The sequence below is a fragment of the Chenopodium album genome, chromosome 6 (genome assembly GCF_948465745.1).
Source record: "Chenopodium album chromosome 6, dcCheAlbu1.1, whole genome shotgun sequence".
NCBI classification, from domain to species: domain Eukaryota; kingdom Viridiplantae; phylum Streptophyta; class Magnoliopsida; order Caryophyllales; family Amaranthaceae; genus Chenopodium; species Chenopodium album.
The window spans coordinates 76809984-76836740 of record NC_137839.1 but is presented as its reverse complement, the minus strand read 5'-3'; the positions used below and the strand labels follow the sequence as shown (position 1 = coordinate 76836740).

General features: G+C 33.8%; 2 protein-coding genes across 5 annotated transcripts in view; both read right to left on the bottom strand.

Moving 5' to 3' along the window:
* LOC145636396 (tyrosyl-DNA phosphodiesterase 1-like) overlaps positions 1-13734 on the bottom strand; it is a 36858-nt gene extending 23124 nt beyond the window's left edge. For 2 of the 4 annotated variants that reach the window (XM_081687949.1, XM_081687950.1), the window contains exons 1-10: positions 13472-13734; positions 13209-13388; positions 11763-12026; positions 10794-11012; positions 10219-10279; positions 8976-9052; positions 8601-8858; positions 3227-3316; positions 2142-2276; positions 683-832 (exon numbers count right to left, since the gene is read on the bottom strand). In XM_081687949.1, coding sequence (XP_081544075.1) covers positions 683-832; positions 2142-2276; positions 3227-3316; positions 8601-8858; positions 8976-9052; positions 10219-10279; positions 10794-11012; positions 11763-12026; positions 13209-13388; positions 13472-13486 — 1449 coding nt within the window. In that variant the 5' untranslated portion in view covers positions 13487-13734. Of the gene's footprint in view, positions 1-682; positions 833-2141; positions 2277-3226; positions 3317-8600; positions 8859-8975; positions 9053-10218; positions 10280-10793; positions 11013-11762; positions 12049-13208; positions 13389-13471 lie in introns of those variants that run through there. The other 2 variants (XM_081687951.1, XM_081687953.1) reach the window with 2 other exon arrangements.
* An 806-nt stretch (positions 13735-14540) lies between these two features.
* LOC145636395 (chaperone protein dnaJ 50-like) lies at positions 14541-20086 on the bottom strand. Its single transcript, XM_081687948.1, has 10 exons — positions 19874-20086; positions 19722-19784; positions 19564-19630; positions 17609-17668; positions 17123-17173; positions 16951-17031; positions 16040-16149; positions 15831-15948; positions 15610-15736; positions 14541-15011 (listed from the first exon to the last, which is right to left on the bottom strand). The coding sequence occupies exons 1-10, from the start codon at positions 19990-19992 to the stop codon at positions 14908-14910; spliced, it is 900 nt and encodes a 299-aa protein (XP_081544074.1). The 5' UTR covers positions 19993-20086; the 3' UTR covers positions 14541-14907.
* Positions 20087-26757: the final 6671 nt, after the last annotated feature.

The following is a 26757-nucleotide window of genomic DNA, read 5'->3' as shown; positions in this document are numbered from 1 at the left end:
AATTTTTATTTAAAAGGCTTTCCAAAAAAAACACAAAAATTTTTGGTAAGCAACAAGAAATGACCTATAATGTTCCTCAATTTCAATGTCACACAACTCACACCACTTAATGCATTCAACACTTCTACTTATGAAGTGTAAGGTGTAACTGAATTAATAGAATAATAAATTTTATATGGACCTTAATAAAAAGAAGTAAGTGTAAATGGCTCCTCTAATAAAAATTATCTCACAAAATTGTTAACAAATCAGAGACCACTAAATCAATTGATTTTTAAGACTAACTAGTAAGTTGCCTGTTATGGACCGAGTAATTGGGCCTCGATTCCAGCAACAGCCTATCCGGGTTTATGAAAAAAAGAAAGAGAGACAAGAGCAATCAGCAATTGCAGCAAACATTCACTTGATATTTTAAATGATAAAGATGCAAAAAATATTGTTGTTTACAGATAATTTACAGAATTATAAGAAGCATGAATAACTGTATTTAACTCCATAATATTTATGTTACTCTGTTGCAAAGACAAAGTAAATTAAAAAATATATATATATAACTGCAAAAAATGAACCATGAAAACCAATTAAATATCAAGCTGTCGAAAACAAGTCGGCAAGAGAGAGCAAAAATACACATTTTATTATTAAAATTACAAAAGATAAAAGTGAATCTCTTAAAAGTTACCTCAAGTGACCATCTGACATCTTCCACAGTAGGCCATATGATCAATGGTTCGCCCAAACCTAGGGTGGATGCATCAGCTGACAATCCAGATGACATTGAAGTTCTTAGCTCAGTCATCCACTTCTCATCCAGCGAACCAAGAGAGGAAAACTGAACCAAAACAAACACTGGTGAGAACGAAAGATGCCTGTGAAGCAGCCATTGTTATAAAAGGAAAAATTATAAAAAATGCAAAACAGCACCCCCTAACTTCATGTAGGCAACAAACTACATGGCCCCATCTATCTCCTTAGTTTTATACATGCAATAGCCCCCCTCCCCTTCTCCCCCCACCCACCCCCAAACCAAGTTCACTTCCTCCCACCCCTAAAGCTAATAATTCTAGCAGATAAGGACCCTCTCTCGTCTAAATTCTAATTACATCAGTGATCCATTGTAAAAAAGAATTACATAAAAAAATAAAAAATAAAAAAATAAGAAAAAAAACAAACATTTTTGCTGTCAATTGGTCACCAACAACCCAAATCATTGCAATTCCAGCCAAGCAAGAATCCATTATAACCATGACCAAAAAACAACTTTATTTAAGCACAGAGTAATGCCTCCAGTGAAGGCCACAACCTAGGAATAATAACAGTCTGCAGTGGGGGTCAGTCATCATAGTCGTCTACGAAAATGACGGGGGTTTCAGGCAAGGCATCAATCCCAAAACACCTATTTATCACCTTTCCCAATAGCTTCAACCATGAGTTCATGACTACATCAGAATTCCAAAGTATAATACACTTATAATTGGTTGATGTAGCCTGTAGATAATAGGTATAACCTAAGGTTACTCTGATCAAGATTATCTCTGAAAACTTTTGGAGAATTTGGAATAGGGCTCATCAGTTCATAGCCATAGCAGATTAGAAAGCAACAAAAACAGAGGGGAAGAAAAGACAGAAGCAAAGGTGTGAGGAAAGGAGAATAGATCTTCTTACATCAAACATTGCATATCAATAAATCATCTACTCTTGAACAACGCCTATTATTAATAAATTAACAGCTATCTGCTCTTTCTCGCTCTATATGTAATGAAGTTACTAAGAACCAAAAAGAAAAAGACCGCTGCACTGGATGTACTTCATACCAGATGACCACACTTCTACTCCTCAGGCCTCCAAAATTTATTTAAGCCCCCCCCCCCCCCCCCCAAAAAAAAAAAAAAAAAAAAAAAAAAAAAAAAAAAAAAAAAAAATCTCAAATATTATTGAACCTCCAAACAAGAATGATAACTGATGGTCTACGAGATTAATTTTTCTTAGAGGACACATTGCCATCTTTATGTAATCAAATCTTTAATGACTGATTCACAACTTACCCAATATCAACTAAAAAGTACTTTAGAAATTAGATGCACCAGCATGAATCAAAGCTTCAAAGAAATTAGTTGACTAACAATATGATCAGGCATTACCTGATAAATTAAAGGAGATCTCTTAAATTCGTCGTCAAAAGTGCATTGCTCTAGGATAGAGCGTAGTTTCATATGACCCCACTTCTTTAGACTGGATCCGGAATGATATCCTGGAACTGATGCAATTAATCTGACCTGGAAGAGCAAATACAAAATATTGTAACAATTTGAACATACAATTCAAGTTGGTTAAAGTTTCCCGTTTTGTTCAACTCCTTAAAGTTGGTAACAATTCCTCTCTCATCCATTTTCGGTGAAGATTATTTAAACTTTCGCCCGTCTCAACCCAATATGAACAAATATATCTCCGTCTTTTTCTTACATAACCCCACATATAATATTCTCTTCTTTTTTTTTTTTGTTTTTTATCCCACTTACAAACCATCTCTCATTCTCTTCTACTTTTTCTTTTACATGACTCACTTGCTAGTTGCTACACTCTCCTACCCTAATTAACCTTTGAGCAAATAGTAATTGTAATCAAGTCAAAGGAACACAATTTACAGAAGTTGTATACATGAAATGTACGTAAGGGAGAGGATTTAGGAACATTGGGTGATAAAAAATACTTAGGAATCATTGTAGATACATTAAGTGAATTATTGCATATACATCAAAGGATAATTGAGCATACATCAAGGAACCATTGAACTCCGTCCGAGATTTTTTTTTTTTTTTTTTTTTTTTTTTTGGTACTCATGCAGGTTAGACTATTGTTTCTAGGTGAGTTGGTGGATGTAGATATAAGGAGTATCAAAATAAGAGAGATAGAGTAAAAAGGTAGGTGTGCAAAATGAAAAAGGGTAGATAAAACAAGAGAGGATGAGTGTAAAAGTGTAAGAAGGTTGAGATGGTAAAAGGTGTTTCCCATATATAGAATAAAGTAGAAGTGGTAAAACAAACAACCAAAAAAAAACTCAAAACAAAAAGTAGGAAAGGAAAAAAAAAATACAAGGGAGTAAATAAATCACATATTCTTTTAGCAGTACCAGATACAAATTAACTTTCAAAAACAAGTTATCTGAACATAAGAAATACCACCAGAAACTAGAAGTCATTAAGCATTCAAAGGGAAACAACTATACCGCTGCATTTTCATAATTGAACTTCTTAAAGAAGGAAGCATTTATTTTCACTCTACCAAGGGCTGGCAAACTGGCAGTAAATTCTGGCAACTGTAAAAATACAATCAATGGTTTAGAATAAACAGCAGCCAGAAGAATATCAACAATAATTGGTAAAGAAAAGTGGAAGAAGATATAGAATTTGAAAAAGGATGTTGTACATCCATTTGCTATAACTTTTACACATACACATACACATACACATACACATACACATACAAATAGTAATCTGTAACAACAAAACATATAAAAAAGGAAAAATTAGAAAAAATAATCCCAACTTTGTCTAATTTATGTAGAATAATCCCAACTTTCGTTAATACTGGAATAATCCGAACTTTGGGGGGTCTTCTTTTTCTTCAATCCCAAACCGGTCAACCAAAGTAAATGACCTATTATATCAGGTCACTTGACACGTGTCAAGTCCTGATTGGTCTAAAAAAAATTAAAAAAATAAAAAATAAAAAATAAGAAAACCACCCAGCAACCCCTTCCACCACCGCAGCATGCACCTGACCACCAACATAACCTAGCCCGCCGCCCCACCTATCCACCCTAACCTCCACAACCACAGCCAGGCCGCCGCATCTCCCCCGCCCTTTGAGTCGCCTTTTTCCCCTATCCCCGAAACCCCACGCAACCGCCTAAATCACCAACCCCAAAAACCACCGTAACCCCAAAACACTCCTCTCCCACCTCGAATCTGGCTTTTGGGGTTTTCGAATCTGGTGGCTTTTGGGATTTTCGAATCTGGTGGATTTTGGGGTTTTCGAATCTGGTGGCTTTTGACAGGGGTGCCGGAGTTTCGGAGAGGGGGGATGGTGGTTTGGCTCGGAGCGGCGACTTTAGGGGTGGGGGAAGGCTGGAGGTCCGGCGTGGGAGGTGGCTGGCCTGGGCTGGTGGCTGGTGGTTGGGGCTTTGGCCGGTGGTTATGGTTTTTTTTTATTTTGTTTTTAATTTGTTTTTTTTATTTTGTTTTTTTATAAATATTTTTAGCTAATTAATTTGTGACACGTGTCACTTTAACCAAAAAAAAAAAAAAATTAACCCATTGAACCGGTTACCGGTATTTGGGATTGAAGAAAAAGAATACCCCACAAAGTTCGGATTATTCCAGTATTAATGAAAGTTGGGATTATTCTACATAAATTAGACAAAGTTGGGATTATTTTTTCTAATTTTTCCTATAAAAAATAATATCAAACTTGAATGCATATTAACATCATAACAAACAACATTAATTTTTACCTCACAGCAAGTCACAAGATATCTTCATAGTTAAAAGGAAAATAAATTTTGTAGGCTTGTTCTCTTCAACTTATTTCAGAAACTTATTACTTATTCTTGTCAATAATAGATTAGATCAAATTAAACCGGAAATATATAGATCAGACGACGACGACAACAAAGCCTTAGTCCCAAAATAAGGATTCGTGCGATATAAATAAAAGGACATAGCAAAATCATCATTTAAAAGAGTTTGGAAAAGGTGAGTAAAATGAGTGAACGAAAGAGCATTTAAGAAAAATTAAGGGAGATTTAGAAAAGAACCAAGAATAAAATTGAAGAAAGTTTTAAAAGAGTGGTTAACATGTTGATATAGAAAACATAAAGGTTTAAGAAAACTTTAGCAAAGGAAAACAATACAATTCATAATACATGGGTGGGCTAAAACTAAATTAATACGAAAATAAATTTAGAAAGTATATATAATCACGACACGTCATTGACGTTAATTTTCTCCCTCTACACCGCCCTATCCAACACCATATTTTCCTCAATCTCCAAAGCACTTGTGTCACTCTCAATCACCCTCTTCCAAGTTTTCTTAGGTCTTCCCCTACCTCTTGCAATCCAAGACTTGGCAATTTTTCAGGCCTCCTTACCAAAGCGCCACTTGGTCTCCTTCTTACATGACCAAACTATTTTAAGTGATTCTCCCTCATCTTGTACTCAATCGATGTAACCCCTACTTTCTTCCTTATTATCTCATTCCTAAACCAATCCTTTCTTGTATGACCAACTATCCATCGCAACATACGCATCTCTACCACATACATCTTTTGCACATGGAAATGCTTTACGACCTAACATATTGTACCTGCTAGAGCTCTCACAACAGAAATGTGGCTTCTACTAGATAATATGAAACCGATACCTCACAAAGATAAATAATATTTTGGGATAGACAAATAAACACTATGAAGGAAATAATAAATATAAGAAAATAAACTTCTTAATGCTAATCAACTTTTGACATGAATAAATGATTACTATATATTTCTGCATTATGATTCTACACATTTATAATGAATGCAAAGCTAATTAAACAATGGTTCACATTGTTTCCCTAACAATCACTAATATTGTTTCCTGTAATTAGCAATAACTAAACAAAGGTAAACATCCCTATTATCCTCCTTGTATTGCTCTCATCCTATTCTTTCCTTAAATTTCTCACAGTACCATATAACAAAGTAGGCCTTATTGTCGTTCAGAACTAACCTGTTTTGATCCTATGAGCAGATTAGTGGCAAGCAGCTACTTTCTTCAAGGCATGCACATCCTTGCAACATTCGGCACGTCTCACCAGTAGCTACTACCTTAGTTGGTTTGCACATCCGCCAACTTTGACAGACCATTTTCTCCTTTTCTCCATCTTTTTATTTGGGAGTCAGAAATACCCCTTTAGCTCATACAAATATACTTTTACACCCTTTTTCACTTAGTTTATGCATGGAACTCCTCTTAATTAGCTTAGATTCCCTTAAACTCAATTTTTGTTAGTTCTCTTAATTTCAACAATTTTTCCAAATTTGAAGCTTCAACTTTAGCAATTTATTTCAACTTTAGTAAATTTTCTGATTTTATATGTTTTGTGAATGTCAATTTTCTCTTAATTCTTGTTAATTGTTCTTGCATGTTCAATCTACCTCTGTTCCATTACTTTTCTCAACTTATTAACTTAATGGTGAACGTTAATCTTACTGTTAGCACGTTGTCATAGCCATAGATTGTGAGTAGTCCCTTAGCTAAGGGTTGGGTAGAGGCCCAACCTAGCCATGAGTAGATTAAATTAGGATGTTTTCATGTTCTAATTAGGTTGATGTTTGTTTATTCATGAGTAAATTGTTTCCACGTGTATTTTGGTGGCAACTTTATGCTCATGTGGTTAACTCTCAGGCTTGCATTGAGAAATAAAGTTTGGTTGAAGCTTCTCTTCTGCAACTAGACTATATTTCTTTCATGATAGTGGTTGCCTAGTTTCAATGACTAGGAATCTAGTATGCTTTAGTGTAGCAATTAGGTGAAAAATAACAATTGTTTGTGTTTCATGCTATCTTGAAACAACCAAAAGACTGACTTGAGTTAGAAATCCACTTTCTATCATTAAGACTTAGTGTCTTATCATGTTTATTGTTTAGTCAGGAAACTATTTAGTGTTTTAACTTTGAAAAAAGGCAAGTTCCCATTCTATCACCCAAGTTCGATCTTGTCTCCACTTAGCATTTATCTCCCATAATATCACCTCCCTAGTTTATTTCAATTGCGAAAAAGTAATTAATTTATCAATAAATCAATCTTGTGACTGAGTTAACTTATAGTTGTTTTACACTTTCTGTGTTCTTATTAGTAATTACACGTGGATACGATCCTTTGCTTGTCTTATACTCATTGTTTGGTAGTTAGGTAGTGTGACTCCAGGGTGTTTGCCCAACAATCGAATATTAGGCAGCTTCAAAAGGGGGGTTTCATCTGATTCAATTGATTTTTATTTGGGGTAGGTTGAGTTTTAATGGAGGAAAGACAAAAGTTTGAACAGATGATTATGAAAATGATAATATCCGAAGATGTTAGGGTTGTTGGATGGTGATGTGTGGCAGTTGGGAAGGAGAAAAGGAAAAATCTCGGACAAACCAAAGCCACATGCTTAGCAAGTGAGGGTCAAAGCCGAAAATTGACAATCAAAGGTCAAAACGAGGCAAAAAGTCCTTTCTCACAACAAACTTTTCATTCACAATACTTTTTTTTTTTTTTGTATTAAGTGACAATTTTCATAAACTGTCTACCTTACATAGATTTTTTGAATTTTCCTTAATTAGCAGAAACAAAGTAGTTTAAAATATTGTACATTATATGGTACGGCTTTCCATTAGCGAACTCATTACCAAGAAATTACCATTGAAACATTCTAATTTCTCTCGCCTCTATGATTTATTTTACTTCCACTCCCTTTACATCATCTCTTTCTGTAACTAACTTCTAATGTGTTCCTCCTTTCGGCTAATCATACCTTCCTTTTTCTAGCATCATAATAGAATCCATAACCACATGTTAATCTACTCATCTCTGATTCCACTTCGTTTGAATATGTAAACTTCATTTTCTTCCACCATCTCATAACAATGGCGACATCCAAAATATAACTACTAGCGACAAATGAACTATGCTTCTTAGGAAATGTTTAGATAACACCATCCCAAGTTGATATGCCAAAGTGCCAACACCTAAGACATAATCTTATCAGCAGTAGAGAGTAAATTAGAAAACTAATCAGTTGAAAGCCCATAAACTCCTTAAACCTCTAGTCCTATACTTTATACGTACCAAAGGACAAAAGTATAAAACTACAATTGTCACTCTTTCCAAATCCTTAATTTCAGTTAGATGATTAAACAAATTATATTTATAAGACAGAGTAGTTAAAAAAAAAAAAAAAAAAAAAACCTACGTAAACTAAGTCTCTCTCTCTTCGCTCTCTACATTTCTCTTAGTCAATGTCTTAATCCACTGTTTTCTTACACTACTCAATTTTACAAACCCTTTTTTAAAAAAAAAAATTAAAAAAAATAAAATTATTACCAAAAGGAGCATAATACAACCACTTTTTCAAACTTTCCTATGATAAAGAGCCTACAACACTAGCGTAAAAACAATAATAGAAAAACATATAATGGGAGTAGTGTTGGTCCACGATCTAAATATAAAAAAGAGCAAGTAAAACACTTTCCACTCCAACAGAGATAAGGAAAAACAAATTAAGAAAAATAAAATACTCCCTTAGTTTCGATTATTTTATTTCCATTTTGATCTTCAAATTTCCCAATGCACATGTGATCATTAATACATATAATGATACAAAAGTAAAATAATTATAAATTTAATATTTAGAGAATATTCATTGTGGTAGGTACAATAATATTCTAATTAATTGTTTTATATATTATTGAAAAAAACTATGGTCAAAGCATGTGAATATAGTGTCAAACTCTAACAATTAAATGAATTAGATAACCAAAACACATAGTGCACAAAATATAGCAAGTATTAATACCTTTAGAGCCTGTAAATAATCAATAAGATCACTTTCAAAAGGACACCCCTTGCTTGTCGCATTCTGGTCTTTCCAAGGAAAGTCTTGCATCCACAAGCCTTGACTTTTATTGTTCCAATCAACATGAATCAAGTTTGCCGTATGCACAATGACCCTCAGACCCTGAGGATATACAAGAAGCATAGCCTTCGAATGGTGTGTCCCATATGAGATAAGTAATGGTGGTTTATGCAAAATCCAATCGCTAGGCTTGTTCCTCTACAAAATAAAAGTAAAAATATCTAATGCTCAATAAGTATATCAATCAGAAATTCAGAGTTAGAAAGTGAGCACATCTAAGATAGCTGAGTCTCAATATTAATCCACACAACACACCTTCATGTATTCAACTGTACCGTCACCTTCTCCATGTACAATCAGCACCTGAGGAACTTTTCTAAGCATTGGGCATGCTACAGAGGAAACCAGAAGTGGAGACCGTAAATTGTGTCAAGAAGTGCAATAAAAATTATCCAACAATTATAAAGGAGCACCTAAGAACGAATTACACGAGCTCTATTCTAAATCCAAAGCAGCAGTTAAGAAGAAAAGCACTTGACAGTTGAAACAGGGAAAGAATAGATAAGATTCTACAAGCACATAAAATTAGAAAAACCTACAGCTACAATCATGACAGCAATAATGGTCACAGAATTACTGAGACAGCATCACAAGGGTATTATATTCTGTCGTTGTCAGATTGGTCACAACAGCATTATTTGATAAGTTGAAATTTCTTCACTTGAACATTACTCTTATATTTTATTTGCTTTCTATCATACTTTAACATATACTTTCCAGCACCTTGTTATTTATCTAAGAATTGAGTTGTAGTCAACATTTATAGTAACGAGTGTAAGCTTGAAAGTGTGCCTTTTAATAGTGTCAATTGCATAGATATTGGCTTTAATAACAAGATAAAATAGCTAGAGTGGTAATATAGCGGCCTATGCTGGACTTTGCACTGTCTTTGTAAGACAAATGATAAGGAATAGCTTTTCGAAAGAAGGAAAGTTGAAACTCCATTACAAATCTGCCTTAATGTAACCAACGTATCAAACAACCTTTTATGTATATTCAAGCCCACAAGCACCCTCAAAATTATGAACTACCTCCGTTTCATATTATTTGCAACTTTGGTGTAGTATTTGTGAGATATAAAAAAAAATCCCAAGTTGCAAATAATATGAAACGGAGGTAGTATATAAGATAGCAACTGCACACAGTAACACAACTAAAAATTACTGGAAGAATGCTGAACTATTTAAATTCTGGGCCTCCTCAAATCCCAAAAAAAAAAATTCAATTTGCATAGAATTACATATAACAGTATATAGATCGAAATGGTGACAACCCATAAATAAATTAACATAAATACAGCATAGAAGCAAAGAGACAACCATGCATATTCAAATATAAAGTCCCACACCACATCATAATATAATATCATATGCTCTATGTGACCCAACTCTACTATAAAAGATACATAACAAACACGCAACCTGTCAGTATCTTAACCTTCATTATACATGATATGACAAAATGCACGGTACAAGATGTGATTTCACAAGGTAATTACCCGATAACAGCCAGTCTATGTCCACCATGTAATTTGAAAGTACAGCAACAATCACATCCCCCTATAGGAAAGACCAGTAATCAATCAGCCAGATCACTTCATGAAGCATGTTTCCAGCTTTAAGATATATTCTGATTAAGATATGTTCCAGTTCAATTTGCATGCTAAGATAGATGAAGCATCAAAATAGACAGCAAAAACAGATGTACCTAAATATATTTTCATATTGTAACAATAAATAGATTGTTAAAAAAAGACACGCTAGCTTAAATACTGTTGAATTATACAAAAAATTCAAACCAGGTGGTCAAAAACATCATAATAGATGATTTTATTGATCAAAAAACAGAGAACAGTTGAGGATCTTATCCTGAGATCTCCAACCTATTCCTCAAACATAGGGCAATATAAATATATTCAAACCTAATAACAACCTTGATCAAGTGTATTCTAGCAATGTCATGTCAAATATACAAATATGCCTTTCATGCAACCCATTATCTGTGCAGCTTCCTAAATGATGAATAACAAGTAAAAAGATCCAGGAGAGTTTAAACCTCACAATCATAAATTACCTCAATCACATTGTCAATAGAAACACAAGAGGTGTTTGCCCATTCTGGTAACCCTTGCACTTTCATAAGGCGAAATGTTGAAGGCAGACTATCATTAGACACATGAAAATCACGTAGCGCCTCCTCAGTGTTCCTGGACACTGAATGATTCTGCCTATTAGATTCAACACTTACATTATCAATATTTTCTTTTACGTTTCTTCCAATCCTGTGTTGAAGCTGTACAAATACACAAAGCAAAAAAGCAGGTAAGAAAAAACTAACAAGTTCTACACCGCTTGCAATTTGCAGGTATAAATTTGTCAATCTTATTTATAAGAACTTCTATTAAAATCAAAAAAATAAGAGGGAGGGAGGGAGAGAGAAAGAGAGATAGTAAGAGTCCCTTATGTCAACCACTAATTAGCATAACGATGAGAAAAACTGAAGATTATCAAATTACAACCATAGTTTTGTCAATCTTTTGCAAATACCCAGCTATTGAACATGCATCCTTGGTTTTATTTTAGTTGACATGTTTTGACTTTCACAACTATTCTCACCAATTACTCTTACTACTTTGTTATTTATTCTTAAGATAAAGATAGTCCACTGGAAAACAAAGAGAGAAAGTCCACTTCACAAGTCCAAAGGAGGTTCCATCCCAAAACCATATGGCAATAGGAGGAGTAGCCCCTTAGCCTTATAAAGTGTTTAACTCTCTCTTCTTCAACCAATGTGGGGCACTTACATATGGTGATATTTGAGAGATATATTCAACATTATAAATATTTGAAGATGTATTTATTAAAAGTTACACATTGACATAGGCGCCTAAAAGAAATGTGACAACTAATATGAAATGGAGGAAGTAAGATACTATGCTCAAAGGCAAACAAAGTTTACATCCATGGATAAACACTGATAAAATAGATAGCAAGTACCAATAAAGGGAGCAATACATATGAGGATCCAAATAGCAGAGAATACCGTCAAGTGACCCGCAGAAGCTCCAAAGTTCAAGTCTTCTCGTGCTCTCTTCCTACCATCTCCGAGATTTGTCCGTTCCCTAGCACCTTTAATCCCTTTGCTAACAGCATCAGTGTTTCTCTGGTTACTTAAGGCTACATACTTAAAATAATGACTCCCTGGTATCAATTCTAAGATATCACCATAATTAACAGAAGCTTTTTCTCCAGAATTCAAAACCTTCCTCTGACCACCAGAATTAACCACCACAGGATTCATTCCTTCCTGCCAGATCATAAGTAAAGACCTAAGATAAAAATGAGATACTCCGTACATTGTTACTTCGACAAATTATTTCCATTTATACAAGCCATAATGATGATATTAATCCTTGGAATACACAAACAGTCTCACAATAGTACATCCCTATTAAACAAAGAGATATAAAGAACATCAGCCAACATAACTTGAACTAACCCTTCAAACACCTCACAATACATCTTGAATCAGGCACAACTAACCAAGTTCGATTAGCCGACTTTCAAGAACTTATCAAACCACTCAAACTTCATTACTTCAGGCTTAACGCTTTGTTTGGATAGCAAAGTAGGAAGGAAAATAAGGGGAGGGAAAATGGAGGAAGGGAAGGGAAAAGAAAGGGAGGGGGAGGTGAGCTCCATTTTCCCTCCAAATCTCTCCAATTTTGGAGAGATTATGGTTATTAAAGAGAGAGGGAAAATGGATCCCTCCCTCTCCTTCCCCTTCCTTCCCCCAATCTTTTACCCAAGCAAGAGATTTTGTCCCCCTCCATTTCTCTTCTCTTCTTTTCCTTCTATTTCTTCCTATCCAAACAAAGCGTAAAGGAAAAAGCATTGCCCTCAAAATTCTAACAAATTGTTGGCAGCTAATGCCAAACATTACTAATATCATCACTACCATTTCATATAAGAGACAGTTGAGGACATGAATCGCACTCTCACCTTGATTCAAGGTATCACGCAACTGTATTCTTTCATGTTAACTTTCTTTCCTAGTTTTTATATTGCATATAGACACTTCTCATAACAAATTCTAGCTTTCTCAGTGTGAGAGTCCACTCTGCACTTGGCGGTTCTCTTTATATTAAAAGACTATGCTTCGCGTGTTTGTACACCAAAAATATCGACTATTAGCTTCCATTTAATACTGTATACTTGCGCAAACAAACATAAATTTCCAACAGAAAAAAAAAAAAAAAAAAAAAAAAAAAAATCAACTCCAAAATAAACAAAAAACAATTCTAAAATTCAACGAAGTCATACAAGTTCTATCTAAATTCAACTCGAATTGCATATCACAAGAGAAATTCTGGCAAAATGCACAAAATGAAACACACCAAAACCACACATTACAATAGAAATTCATGCAAAATACATAAAATAAAACAAACTAAAATCTCAAAAAATTTAGGAAGTTCAAAAATTATACCACAAGCAAATCAGCAGAGCCATCAGAAGAAGCAGACAAAATGAGGTGCTTGCGACTAAGTCTTTTATCAGTCACCGGAACATTACTACGGCCGATCACATTATCACCTTCAGAAACCGGCAATTCCGGCAACGATTTCTCCTTCTCCAAGCTCTTATTCAACGGAATCAAAATTCCTACCTTCACACAGAAAATCAAGCACAAAAATGTGTTAAAAATTGAAATTAAGAGAGAGAAAGAGGAAACGTTATAGAGAGAAATACCTGAGAAGACACCATTGAAGATGAACAAGAAGCTCCGAGAGGAGCGGAGAAGAGAGAGAATGGAACTGGAACCCTAGGAGAGAGAGAGAGGAAATGTAGGTGAGAAATGAGAGTGGAAATTCCGGCGAAGTGAAGTGAAGTGAAGCGAAGCTTATGAATATGAAATCATATCGTTGCCGGTAGAGTGGCAAGGTTTTATAATCGCACTAGCATTCTAGCAAGGAAGAAGCAATGAGTTTGAAATACTTGGGTTGGGGGCGTTGGGGCTGTTTAGTGTTTTGTGTATTCGTTTGTCAGGCTTTGCGCCTTTATATTGCGGCAGGTTTGTTTTTGGTGCAATTTGGTCTATCAGTTGGACACCGTGAGGCAGCTAAACACATAGACGCTAGTGTGTTACGAGCACGATAAATAAGTCAACAATAAAATTTGAAAAAAAAACACGCAAATGTGCACACGATGACACAAGCGTAAAATCCACTTTACATTTTTCATTTATAGAGATGAGATTAACAAAGAAGTATAATCATATGGAATAAGCACAAATTTTACTGATGAAAATTATTAGTCATTCATCAATGACTCAAGTTATTAGAGGCAGAGAATTTCTTATCAGACTCTACCACCATTAAATTTCTGGTACAATGCCAATGTCGCAATATGGCATGCATAATTTTTTAATAATTAAATTAAATTAATTGCTCTTTATTTACTATGAGCATGAAATAATTAAACTAATACAGAGTATTATTTTAAGCTAATTATATCGTTCAACAAACTGTATTAATTTTTCTAGGGGATTGGATTGGCAGCATGCATAGGGTGATTAACGTCTTTAAAAATGATTTTAACAAACTTTTTACTTTTACTATGTTGTCAAAACAATCCTTTATGCTCGACTGAAAGATCAACTTTGATTTGCCAAAGTGGTATTACCCAAACATGGGGCACCAAAGAATCTTTTGCAAAAGTCTTGATTATTGATCTGTGAAAATAAGCAAAATTATGAAATGCAGAATACTTGTTTGCTTAAGATGAAACTCCCCAGCTATAAGAGCCACAACCTGTCAACTGTAGACAAAAACAGAATACTTGTTTGGTATATGCCAGTGTGAGTATATTCATCACAATGTCTTATGTAAAAATGCAATATCTTGTGTTCATATTACTAGAATCAAAATTGAAGACCTAAATGTATAACTATCCTATGTTCCCATTGCCGGTGTGAGTATGTTCTAGATCTCGTTCCATGTTCTTAGATGGAGCAAGTCTTTTACACAAAGATCTACACTCGAATTACAATTTCATTAAGAAAATCCCATCCCATTAATTTGAGCGCCATTTCCTGCCCCTTCCACTGAGAATGGTTTGCATCACTGAATGAAAAGAATGTCATCTCGGCATATTTTGGAACAAAATTGTCAGCAAAAGAATATCAGCTATCTTCGACGCTTTGATTCTCTCCGCATCTCCGACACGTAGCTGTCCATGTTGGATTTCACCCACAGTTTTCTCTTAACAAGATCATCCTTAGTCGCTTCATCTATGAACCAGCAACACAAAACCTCTATCAGAACTCAAGTATATGATACATGCAGAACAAAAATGCAAGGATGCACAGAGTTTCAAACAGGCAAACCAGAGTGATCCCATTGAGCTAATAGAAGTATTTCAAGAGACAAATTAAACGACTGAAGCGATAAAGCAAAACTTTCAGATGAGAAGATCCAAGACCATGGAACGGGACTGCAGTTGTTTTTGATGGAAAGGTCAGCTTTGGTGAGGTAATAGGCTAACAAGGATGATATCAGTATCAAACCTGAGCTACATCATGTCCAATAAACAGATGAGCCCTGATGAATCGAGATTTTAAATCAGCTTGCATATAAGAAAACCTCCTGGAGAACCCAGTGAATCTAAATTCTGACAACCAAATTTGTCCCTGGGATAAAACATTCACTGCCCTCACATAAGACAAAACATTCACTGCCCTCACATAAGTTCAGGGGTAATTTTCTTTTCCAACAATAGAACAGAAAACAAATTTCCTAAGAGTAACCCAAAACCCCAAGCAAAATCAGCAATCAAACACCCAATTGGTTTTTTTGGTAATTGATAGACAATAAGCAAATAACTATTACCAAGATTCCTCCATGCATCAGCAGATGCACCAAGTGATCTAATTGTAAGGTATGAGGCATCTTCCCAAGAATATGGCGCTTTCTTAAAGGTGTATCTCCAAAACCAACACCCGTGCCACAAAAGAAGCTGTGAGGACATTCACACACAATATGTTAAAATCAAGACAGAAAATATTATACCGGACGAAAAAACTCAATCTTTTCTGAGGAATATGTATGACCTTGACGAGAGTGTACGGTAAAAGGACAATTCGAACACCAATTAGGCCCCATACAGACGGCTTTTCAGCTCCTGTAATTTGTAAATCAAGCTCTTTACTCAAATCCTCTTGTACTGTCCTGCGATTAAACCCATTCGTATGATAGGAATTAGCTCAAGATCAGATCAATAAGGCCAAAGACATAATATGAAATGAGGTCATGTACAAACTTGTTCATTTTGATATTCTTTTTCCTATTAGATACTCCTCCTGAGCGTTCAAGTTCCAATGCCCGTAGCTTATTTTTGTAAGCAGGTGTCTTCTTAACCATCTCTACAGCCTGCAGGAATTGGAATTCTATGTAAGCAACAAGAAAAGATCAAAATTAAGTCTTTTTAATATACTCATAGGCACTGGCCCATTGGAATATGAGAATACATAAATGACATGAAAAGAAACAAGCTAGAGACTTAGTTACATCACCTAAAGAAGGTTCATAGGAGAAATTCAGAAATACAGAAACAACGAACGTCATTATAACATTAAACACTCAAAGAAAATTCAAAGATCAACTTATTGCTCACTATAGTACCAAACCCAACTAATACAAAAGCAAAGATGGAAAATATACAACTGATGCTTCTATCCGACTTCAAAAGTATCACAATGAAGTTTAACAGCTTAAGAATCAGTCATTAAGGAAGATTGCAATACGAAAGTTGTGTAGAATTGCTGGAGTACAGCTGTAAAGGATTGAACTAATCATACGTTAGGCAACGTATAAGATATTTAAATATAAAATTGAAATGGATGATAAAATTCTTGCCACAAAAGAAGCTGTGAGGACATTCACAAACAATATGTTAAAATCAACACTGCAGCATAAAAAAACCATAACCTGTCCTAAACTATCAGCAATTTCAAAGTACCTTGATTAAAGTTCATTGATTAAATGTCGTAAAGAACCCTAGATTCTACAATACCTACGTGATTCTACTTTATTTCTTCTTCCATATCTGTTACATTGTCAAAGACTCAAAAAGACAAAATCTTATACCAATTGCACCCCTTATAATATGCTACTGCAAAAAATAAGATGAAATGACAATACATGGTTTTAGTATAGCGTACACAATAATACCTGATTGTACCTTGTCCACTGATTTACATATTGCAATCCAGAGAGAATAAGAAGAAGACCAACTAGAACAGCTCGAGGATCCTGTCATTACAGAGTACCACATCATCAGAAGCTAGATATAACATACCAATCCAAATCTAGAAAACCTTGATGACTTAAAAGTAGTTCTTACCGTCTTGTGACCATAGTAGGCTTGGTAGTATCTTGCAGTATTATAGAAAAACTGGAACATCAAGGAGACAAGCACATGAGGTTAGAAACAATAATTAATTTACTTTAAAAACATATTAATTTAGAATAAAGATTTTCAGAACACAGATGCTTCAATTGAGTACGGCAATCACCGACACCCATCAGCATCCAGACAGTGCATAGCATAGCATTGCAATGCAATATCTTTAAAGTTTAGCAGTAAGCAGAAATGGAGACAGCCACCTCTAACCAATTAATTATGAACCGATAATTTTTCTATAACACGTAGCAATGAAACAATCAGACAAGAGAGAACACAACCATTCACAAGTGTATAATATAACTTAATATTCAGCCCATGCAGTAACTTTTACCATGACTTAACGACACAACTAGATCATCATCAGCACAAATTAAAGCCTCTAAGTTCTCTTTGTAATTGGAAAAAGAGTGGAATACAAATTACCTCCTCTGGATGCTCTATAGCATAATCATACTGTGAACGTGTTTCATCATCTTTCAAAATCTGCAGACAATAAGGCAAGCATGCATCCGAAGTACATAAGTCAGTGAACAATACTGGTACTTAACAAGTTACATAAATACTTAAAAAAAGCATTCTTGCTCTTGGACCTTACTCAGGCTCTCCTTTCCAAATTCTTTATATAATAAATTAATAAGGGACAGTGATTCCTAAATAATTTCCAATTCGTTAACATGCTCTCACAGTAGTCTGGCTACTCGCACATGTTTCTTGCCTAGTGTCTACTGATGGAATTCTCAATCAAAATTTTAGCTTATTACATACATAATGACAATGACACGTTTCTCCATTATCATACAAACTACTTCATGTTTATAACTATAATATACCAACTGACATAGTCTCAATGTTTTTGTTCTAGATTTGAATAGATTCATTTGTTCAAGAAAGAGTGTTTTATCACCTTGGTAAATTCAATGGCTATAAACTATCCAAATTAAGCAATAAATATTATAGAATTCTCATTACCAAAAACGTGTATAATATATTAGAAACCAACAGTACATTATATTCACTCTTACATTCATACAAATTAATCGAGTGTTGAGTCTGTTGACATCTTTTGGATGCACAAACATGGAAAAGTATCATTTACATTTTACATAATTTCACACAGTCACTCTCCATCAAACACCCCGTCAAACAACACCAGGAGTATATCCAAATTAACCACGTCATTCTTAGTTTTAGGGGATTGACCTTTCACTTTCCACTAAGAAGCAAAAGCTTTAAACCCGTGTCATTAATATAAATGTGAACACAACATCAATCTCTATCCCTTCAAATAATTAAGATTCCTGATTCCATTTAATCCAAAAGCCTGCGTATCGTCGTATCCAGAATTTTATTAACCAGGCTGACAGAGTGGCCCACACTAAGAACCAAGCATTGCCAAGTATCATTTTCATTGTCCAAAGATATTATACTCACAAAACTAAGCTCTAGTCTAGGTACAAATTATTGGCAAAACCTTCCTACTTGATTGAGCACTAAAACCTCAAAATCTAGTCAGAGAAAGATAGCCACTATACTTCGCACAACCAATGAACTAGTGCATTTGACCTCCTTTTTTTTTGAGCGAAGGGGATGTATAGGGAACCTAAAAGGAAAATGGCACAAATGGGATTTGATCCCATTCCGTAGTTAGCAGGTAGCAGTGTAGCACCCAAAAATGTTGCTAACAAAGCTAACTGATATTCACAAGGACTATTTTATTTCAGCTATCAAAGATTACCAAAACTAGTCTTCCCTTTATTCCTCCCCTCCCCTCGCATCGCCCCATCCAACAACAGCATTAACATATTCAATAATTTCACATAGCTTTCATACATGACGATTGATGTGAACAACAACAATTATTCTCTATCTTCAAATACAAAAGATTCGATTTAATCCAAAAGCCCGTGTAATCAGCACGTCATTAACCACATGAACCCACATTCTTCAGTTCTTCTCTCACTTACTGATCCCCATACAATGGCAAGCATTAAGCTCTACCAAGTACCAAATGCTAAATTTCGTTGCCTGAAGAAACAATACCACACTCTCCTATAGACCTATCGGCACAGACTATTAGCAAAACTTTCCTACCTAATTGAACACTAAATCTCAATATCTCATAAATTCTAGTCAGAGCAAGCAAGATATTACACTTGTGCTCAAAAGCCAGTGAACAATTACATTTGCATTTCTTGTGCTCGAAAGCTACAAAGGACAATGACATAGACGGGATTCAATCCCGTGTCATAAGTACCCCAAACTTTACCCACTAAACTAGCTAATATCCACATCGAATATTCCAATTGTACATCAAAAACGAAAAAGGCATTTCAATAAATCAAGTAAAGATTTCTTTAAAAAAAAACCATCAATCATACCTCGTATGCATTTGCAACCTTTACAAACAATTTTCTAGACTCTGGGTCTGGATTCTTATCAGGATGGCTACAAATAAATTCCAAAAAAAAAGCAAAATTAATCAAAATTTGAATCAAATCAAACTAAATAAAAGCAATTAATTCATCTAATTACTTACTATTTCAAAGAGAGCTTGTAATAAGCTTTCTTGATTTCCGAAGCGTTCGCATTTTGAGAAACCCTAGAAAAAATTATACCAAAAATCAAGAAATTAATTCGCACTACAGAACAAAATAAAAACAAAAAAAGTAAGAGAAAAGGAGAGATTACCCAAGAAGATCATAGCAATCATCATCATCACAGTAGATGGAAATGGACGGTGTGATGAGCAGAAACAGTGAGAGTGTAAAAGTGAGTGCGTAACACCGGATCACTGCCGGCGACGCCATTTTTTCTCTCTCTTCTCGCTTTCAGTGAAGCTAAAGCTAACAACAACACAAGCAAATACAGTTAAGAATTGAATTTTCAACTCCTTTTTTTTTCTTCTTTTTTCTGTAGTTGGTTTTAATGCAGTTTTGTTTTGATTGATTTAGGATTGGGCCGTTTAGTAAAACTGGGCCGGATTTGGTTAAACTACTTGGGATATTGTTTATGGACTTACTTGGTGTTTAACCATAGGATTGTGGACTTTGAGGTGTTCTACTTCTCTGACATTGGTTTTTGGATTTTGCGAAAAACTGCCATTTAAGGATCTATTTTGATTGACTGAATTGAGATGAACTGAACTGTATTTATTGGAGCTGAAATAAACAGAAATGAAAATAATCTGAAGAAAACAGGCTCTAAATGACGAGTTTGGAGAACAGCTATCATATAAAACTTTTTTTAAAAAAAAAAAAACTACCACAAAAACATAAAAAGTTTGAGTAGCACTACCTTATCAAGTTTTCTAGCTAGAATCTCTAGCTGTTGGCTCACCATTTAGTATTTCTCTATCTTCTATTTATAATTGTTAATCTTCATTTTCCTCTTTTTGCTTCTGTTAAAAAAATTAAAACCCTAATCTATTCATGGTTGAAGTCAATTAATTGCCATAAATACCTAAAAAATAATGTGTAATGAACCCTGCATTAGATAATATAGAACAATTGCCTCAAATCCCCCTATTTCAAAAACCCTCAATTTCAATTTTTTTACCATTAACCCTAATTTGAAGATTCAATTGAAAAATTGTGTCAATTACAAAGCAAATTAGATATATATTATATCTTCAATTGTGTTTTCCAAACAATTTTGCTTCTTCTCTCGCCCTGAATTGATTGAAATGAATAGATTAGGGGCCCACAGCCGGAGATTCTAGTCGGAAAACTTGATAAGGTAGTGCTACTCAAACATTTTATGTGTTTTGTGGTAGTTTTTAAAAAAAAAATAAAAAAAAGTTTTAAATGATAGTTGTTCTCAAAACTCGTCATTTATATGGTAGTTCTTCTCAAAATTTCCTTGGGTTTTTTTTCGATGAGAAAATTAACCCTATTTAATCGACATGGTGACGTCTGAAGTGTCTGGTTTCATAATTTGTAAATTGGAACGAGGTATATTTAGGTGAAACTCATACCTTGTGTTTGTTTATGATAATTTTAATTTATGAACATACACTTCAAAACCATAAAGTATATGGTTTAGACTTTAGATACTCAAGATGGAGGATACGATTCATATCATATACTTCCTCCGTTTTCTTTTACTTGCAACACTTCCCTAAAAAGGAAATGTCACAATACTTGCAACACACTATAAAAGGAAAGTTACTTTAGGGAAAAACTATACTCCGTACTATTTCCCTTATTTAAAGCACATGACCCACTAAATTACACTCCTAAGTCCTAACAACCACTCATCCCATTTTAAAGTGTATTATATCATGTGAACCCCACATTTCTTAAATACCGTGAAAAAGTGTGTGTTGCATCTAAAAAAAAACGGAAGAAGTATACAGGTATCAAATAAATGTTGCACCACCCTTTTTTTTTCTTCTTAATTCTAAGCTCATACTACTTAACAAACGAAAGCCTCCTAATAAAAGGTACTAAGGAAATTCTCATTCTTAAACACACGTAGTGAGGCGTGATAAAATTGAAAGAGTTAGTGAAAAGTGAATGCTTCTTCTTTTTTTTAAAGCAAAAGGTGAATGCTTTTACTTATTCACTTCACATAATGTGAAATATATTTAATTTTTATAAATAACTAAGTACATACGGAGTATATCGCAATTGTTTAATCAATCATAATAATCATGTTGCTCACAATACATTGTACATAGAAAATATTGAAATAAGAGTGTGGGACAACTCTACAACGAAGGCTTGTGCCAAATTAATGCATAATTGATTGAGTAATATTTGGCCACCGTCCAATTACTAGGAGGGCAGACCAATAATCCCAATCATATGAGTATATGACCTATCAAGAGAGACTTTTATAGTATAAGAAGCATCTTTATTGCAATGGGGACCAGGATTAGAAAGTGGTAGTGATGCTCATATATGCCAAGCATAAAAAGCAACCGTCAAAACGCATAGCTGCTATACACTTTTGTTAGATAATAGATTTATATATTATCTTGTTAATATTCTGTAAATGATATCTTGTGTAATTCTATCACCATGTCGCAAAGATGGACAATTGCAAACCGATTGTTACTCATGTCGACACTAAGTCGAAGCTTAGTGCTCATGATGGTGAGCCAATGCAGGATCCCTCTCTGATCTACAGGAGTCTAGCAGGTGCCCTTCAGTACCTCACTTTCACCAGACCTGACATTGTTTATGCCGTTCAGCAGGTTTGTCTATTCATGCATGCTCCTAGGGAACCTCATTTTAATGCTCTTAATCGTATTATCAGATATATCAAAGGCACTTTTGATCATGGCCTACATTTGTACCGTTCTACACCTACGAGCCTTACTTCCTTCACAGATGCCGATTGGGTCGGCTGCCCGGACATTCGACGCTCCACTTCGGGGTATTGTGTTTATTTGGGTGATAATCTGGTCTCATGGTCCGCAAAACGACAGGCTACATTGTCCAAATCAAGTGCCGAATCAGAATATAGAGGTGTCGCTAATGTTGTTTCTGAACTATGTTGGCTCCGGAATCTTCTTCTCGAGTTACATTGCCCTATTCGACGGGCATCCTTGGTTTATTGTGATACTATTTCTGCCGTATACTTATCTTGCAACCCGGTACAACACCACCGTACCAAGCATATTGAGATAGACATTCATTTTGTCCGCGACAAGGTTGCTCTCGGTGAAATTAAGGTCTTACATGTTCCTTCGCCATCCCAGTACGCAGATATTTTCACCAAAGGATTACCTCGTCAACTATTCTTAGATTTCAGAGACAGTCTCAGCGTCCGTCCTCCTACCGCTTCGACTGCGGGGGTGTGTTAGATAATAGATTTATATATTATCTTGTTAATATTCTGTAATTGATATCTTGTGTAATTAGGGATCTCATTATTAGGTTGCACATACCTATATATATTGATTAATGAGAATACTCCAACTAAGGAGAATTACACACTTCTACAACTTTAAATTTTACTCTATTATGAGATTTTCTAAACCAAACAAGGTTATTGATGGTGTTGATGAAAAACTCTCCTTATGAGTGGTGTGACCTTGAGGCTGATTGTTCTTGAAATGAGAATTGCTCGCATAATTACTGCAATTTAATACATACTCTCTCCGGCTTTTTATAATTGCAACACACACTTAGGATCTGTTATCTTCAGCTTAATTTCAGTTCAGTTCAATTTCTAATTTTCTTCTCTCATAAACAATCTAGTTTAGCTCAGTTCAATTCATTAAATCATAACATGCTCTTAATCATGGTTTTTAAGAATAGTATACCTTCTATATGTGATATAATACACTTAAAATAGGGTTAAGATCGAGGTTAGGAGTGGGTTGTGAGCTTTAAGTAAAAGTAATTGTAAAATTTTGACGATAAAAACCTTTCTTTAATAGTCTATTGCAACTATTATGACATTTCCATTTTAGGGAAGTGTTGCAAGTTTACAGAAATGGAGGAGCTGTATATTAATATATTTCTTACATATATAACTTTTAAAAAATGACTAACCCATACGAGGGACTTGATTGGCCTTGATAATTAAGGGACATTTAGTACAAACATTGGAAATGGAACGGAAAGAAAAATGGGGGGGGGGGGATGAACTTATGTAAGTAACTCTCATTTGTTTAATTTCGTTTAATCATGGTAATGAATCACTAAGCTTAACTCTCTTTCTTTTTGTTTGAGGAGGATAAGGGAAATTGTTATCTTATTATGTTTTAGAAATGTAATAAATAGATTGAAACCATTACCCTTACCTTTAATTGTTACCCAACCTTACAACCAAACACTAACCATAAATAAGTAATGATATAGGATATGTTTTCAACCAAATCCACACCCTTACCAAGCATGCTATATTAGTGTTTTGTGATGAGTTGATTCAAAGAGTTGATACCATGAGATAAGATGATCTATTTTGACTAATATTAGTCGATGACCACTATTAAACGCTAGATAAGATGATCTAATTTGACTAATATTAGTCGACGACCACTATTAAACACTAATTAGAGTGTTTGGTGAATCGGTGATTCAAAGAATAAATTCCATTAAATAAGCTCAGTTTCAAGAAGTTGTTTAAAAGAGTTTTTCACTAGCTTATTAAAATATTTTAAGGTGAAATGACAAATATACACTCATTTAACCAAAAATTCCATCACAATAAAATTTATCAATATTTGCAAACTCAAACTATTATATGAAATATTATCTGTTATACCATATACTGATACAATTAATTAATACAATCAATTAGTTTAAATCAACTAAGGGATCGGAGTGTTCTTTTCACTTAGTTTTATTACTTATCTGTTCTTATCTAAACTTATTAAAGGCTTTATTAAAACTTAAATTAGTTGTAATGTTAATAATTTGGACAACTTTATCAAAACTTATTTTTCTAAAATTGAACTTAATTTAGCTTATTAGACGTAAAATGAGTGAAAATAAGGTGAATAAAACAGATTTCAACATGATCAATTTCAATTTTTCAAGTTTTTACCAAACACGATCAATAACTTGACAATGTTAAGGCTATACACTATTCTTAATGAAAAGTAAAGGACGAATCTATTAAGTGGGCCTGGACGATGATTGAATAAAGAAAACAGATTATCAATGAAAGTGGTCACCTTTACCTTTACAAGACATGACCTCTTAAGCTAGTAATGACCCTTTTTCCTTTAATTTAATTCAATATTTTTCAATGCTTGCCTTTGCTTTGTTTTGTTCTCTCCCTAGCTTTATTAGAGTTTGTCCCAATTTTGTTGGAGTTTTCCAATTTTTTGGAATTTTAATTTTCATCTATGGATGAAAATTTTATTTTTAGCTTGGGTTTTGAAAAAAAGGATAGGTGATTTGGATTCATATAGATTAAAGGTTTGTCATCAACTATACGATCAAAACATCATCATAAATTGCAAAGGTCTATATTTGAAAAGATGCAAAGGCATAAAAAATTATTGTTCATGTCAAGTTTGAAACAGTGGTGTATGAGATATGCCAAATATGCAAATTAGTTATGATTTTAATTGTAAAAGTTATGTTAAAATCTCTAAATGTGTGATTTACAAATCTTTATTATTATTGTAGATGTCGTATGACTATTTATTAATTATATTATTTCTTCTTGTAAACAAAAAAATGTTGTTGTTGTTATTATTATTATTATTATTATTATTATTATTATTATTATTATTATTATTATTATTATTATTATTATTATTATTATTATTATTATTATTATTATCTTTCATAAAAAAATAACAAGGCCATCAAAGTGATGAAAGAATAACACAATATTATTTACTTTGTAATAGATATGATTAGCAAATATTACACCCATTTCACTTACAATTCATTGAATCAAGTTTTTTTTTTTTTTTTTTTTTTTTAAAAAAAAAGTTTGGTTATTTATTGCTAATTACATACAAAACAAAAATCATCATGTGTAATCTTGTTAGATTTGTTTTAATTTTGTAATTCACCAAAACAAAAGGCATCGCGTGATATCCAAACATTAAAATTTTAGTAAAATTTTAAAATTTACGTTAGTATATAATTAAAGATATAATTGACCAAACATGTGTATTGGTGATCGCGCCAAAATGCAAGTAAATAGAAGGGGGAAAAAGTGTAATAATTAAGATATTTTATTAATACTACGTATATTTTTTTATTTCAACTAAAGGTTGCTATCTATTTAATTAGTTGATCTTAACTTTTATGATGAGTTAATAAATTTGAAAAGACAAATATTTGTTTAAATAATTTAAGACAATTTCATATCTTCAATTAAGTTCACATAGTAAAAATCGATCATCTAAATGGTTTTGAAAAAATAAAAAAGTAAAAATTATTTAAATGTAATACACTATTATCTAATTACAAATTAAACTTTATTTTTCAAGACATGTATAGATTAAACTTAGATGAACCTTTAAAGTCCTTATTTGTATCCCCCCCCCCCAAACCAATTTTACTTTAATTTACTACTTAATTAACTCGTTTTGGCCCATCCATACCTGATGCAAATTAATTCCACCTTGAAAAGAAGCGGATGATATTTAAACCCGTGACTTTTGTGTCACGCTGGCTCTGATACCATGTAAGTGGACCAACTCAATAAAAAGATTAAGCTGATGATTGAGGACCGGAAATATGTTTTATAATCTATCAGGAAATTGTGTATCCTGATTGAAAATCTTACTTGATGCCTAATAACTCTTTAATTGGGACAGAAAGGGATAATAAAACATGCATGGTAGATTCATTTTGCCACACTTTTTTCTCTTCATGGTAGAGCAAGTTTGTGCGGGTTCAAATTTTTCTTGTCCAATTAACCTGTTAGACCAATTTTGTAAATCTCCACAATCACTTGATACAAAGGTCAATTCTTCAACACTCCCCTTAACATATAGGAAAATTTGTTAGAAAAAACCTTTCAAAGTAACTTTTTTGTTCAGAAAAACCTTATAAAAATTTCTTGGCAATTTAAAACCTGATTGTAAATTTTTTTTTGTTGAAGACAACCAAAAGGTCATTTTCCGGCATTGACTTCTTCTTTCCGGCATT

Excerpts from the sequence above, each read along its gene's own strand:
- LOC145636395 (XM_081687948.1), bottom strand. The coding sequence starts at position 19,992 with ATGGCGTCGCCGGCAGTGATCCGGTGTTACGCACTCACTTTTACACTC. Across the intron at positions 16,150-16,950 it reads AGTGGACAAGGTACAATCAG|GCTGTAGAGATGGTTAAGAA; the intron begins GTATTATTGTGT and ends CAATTCCTGCAG. Across the intron at positions 15,949-16,039 it reads AAGAATATCAAAATGAACAA|GACAGTACAAGAGGATTTGA; the intron begins GTTTGTACATGA and ends GTTTAATCGCAG.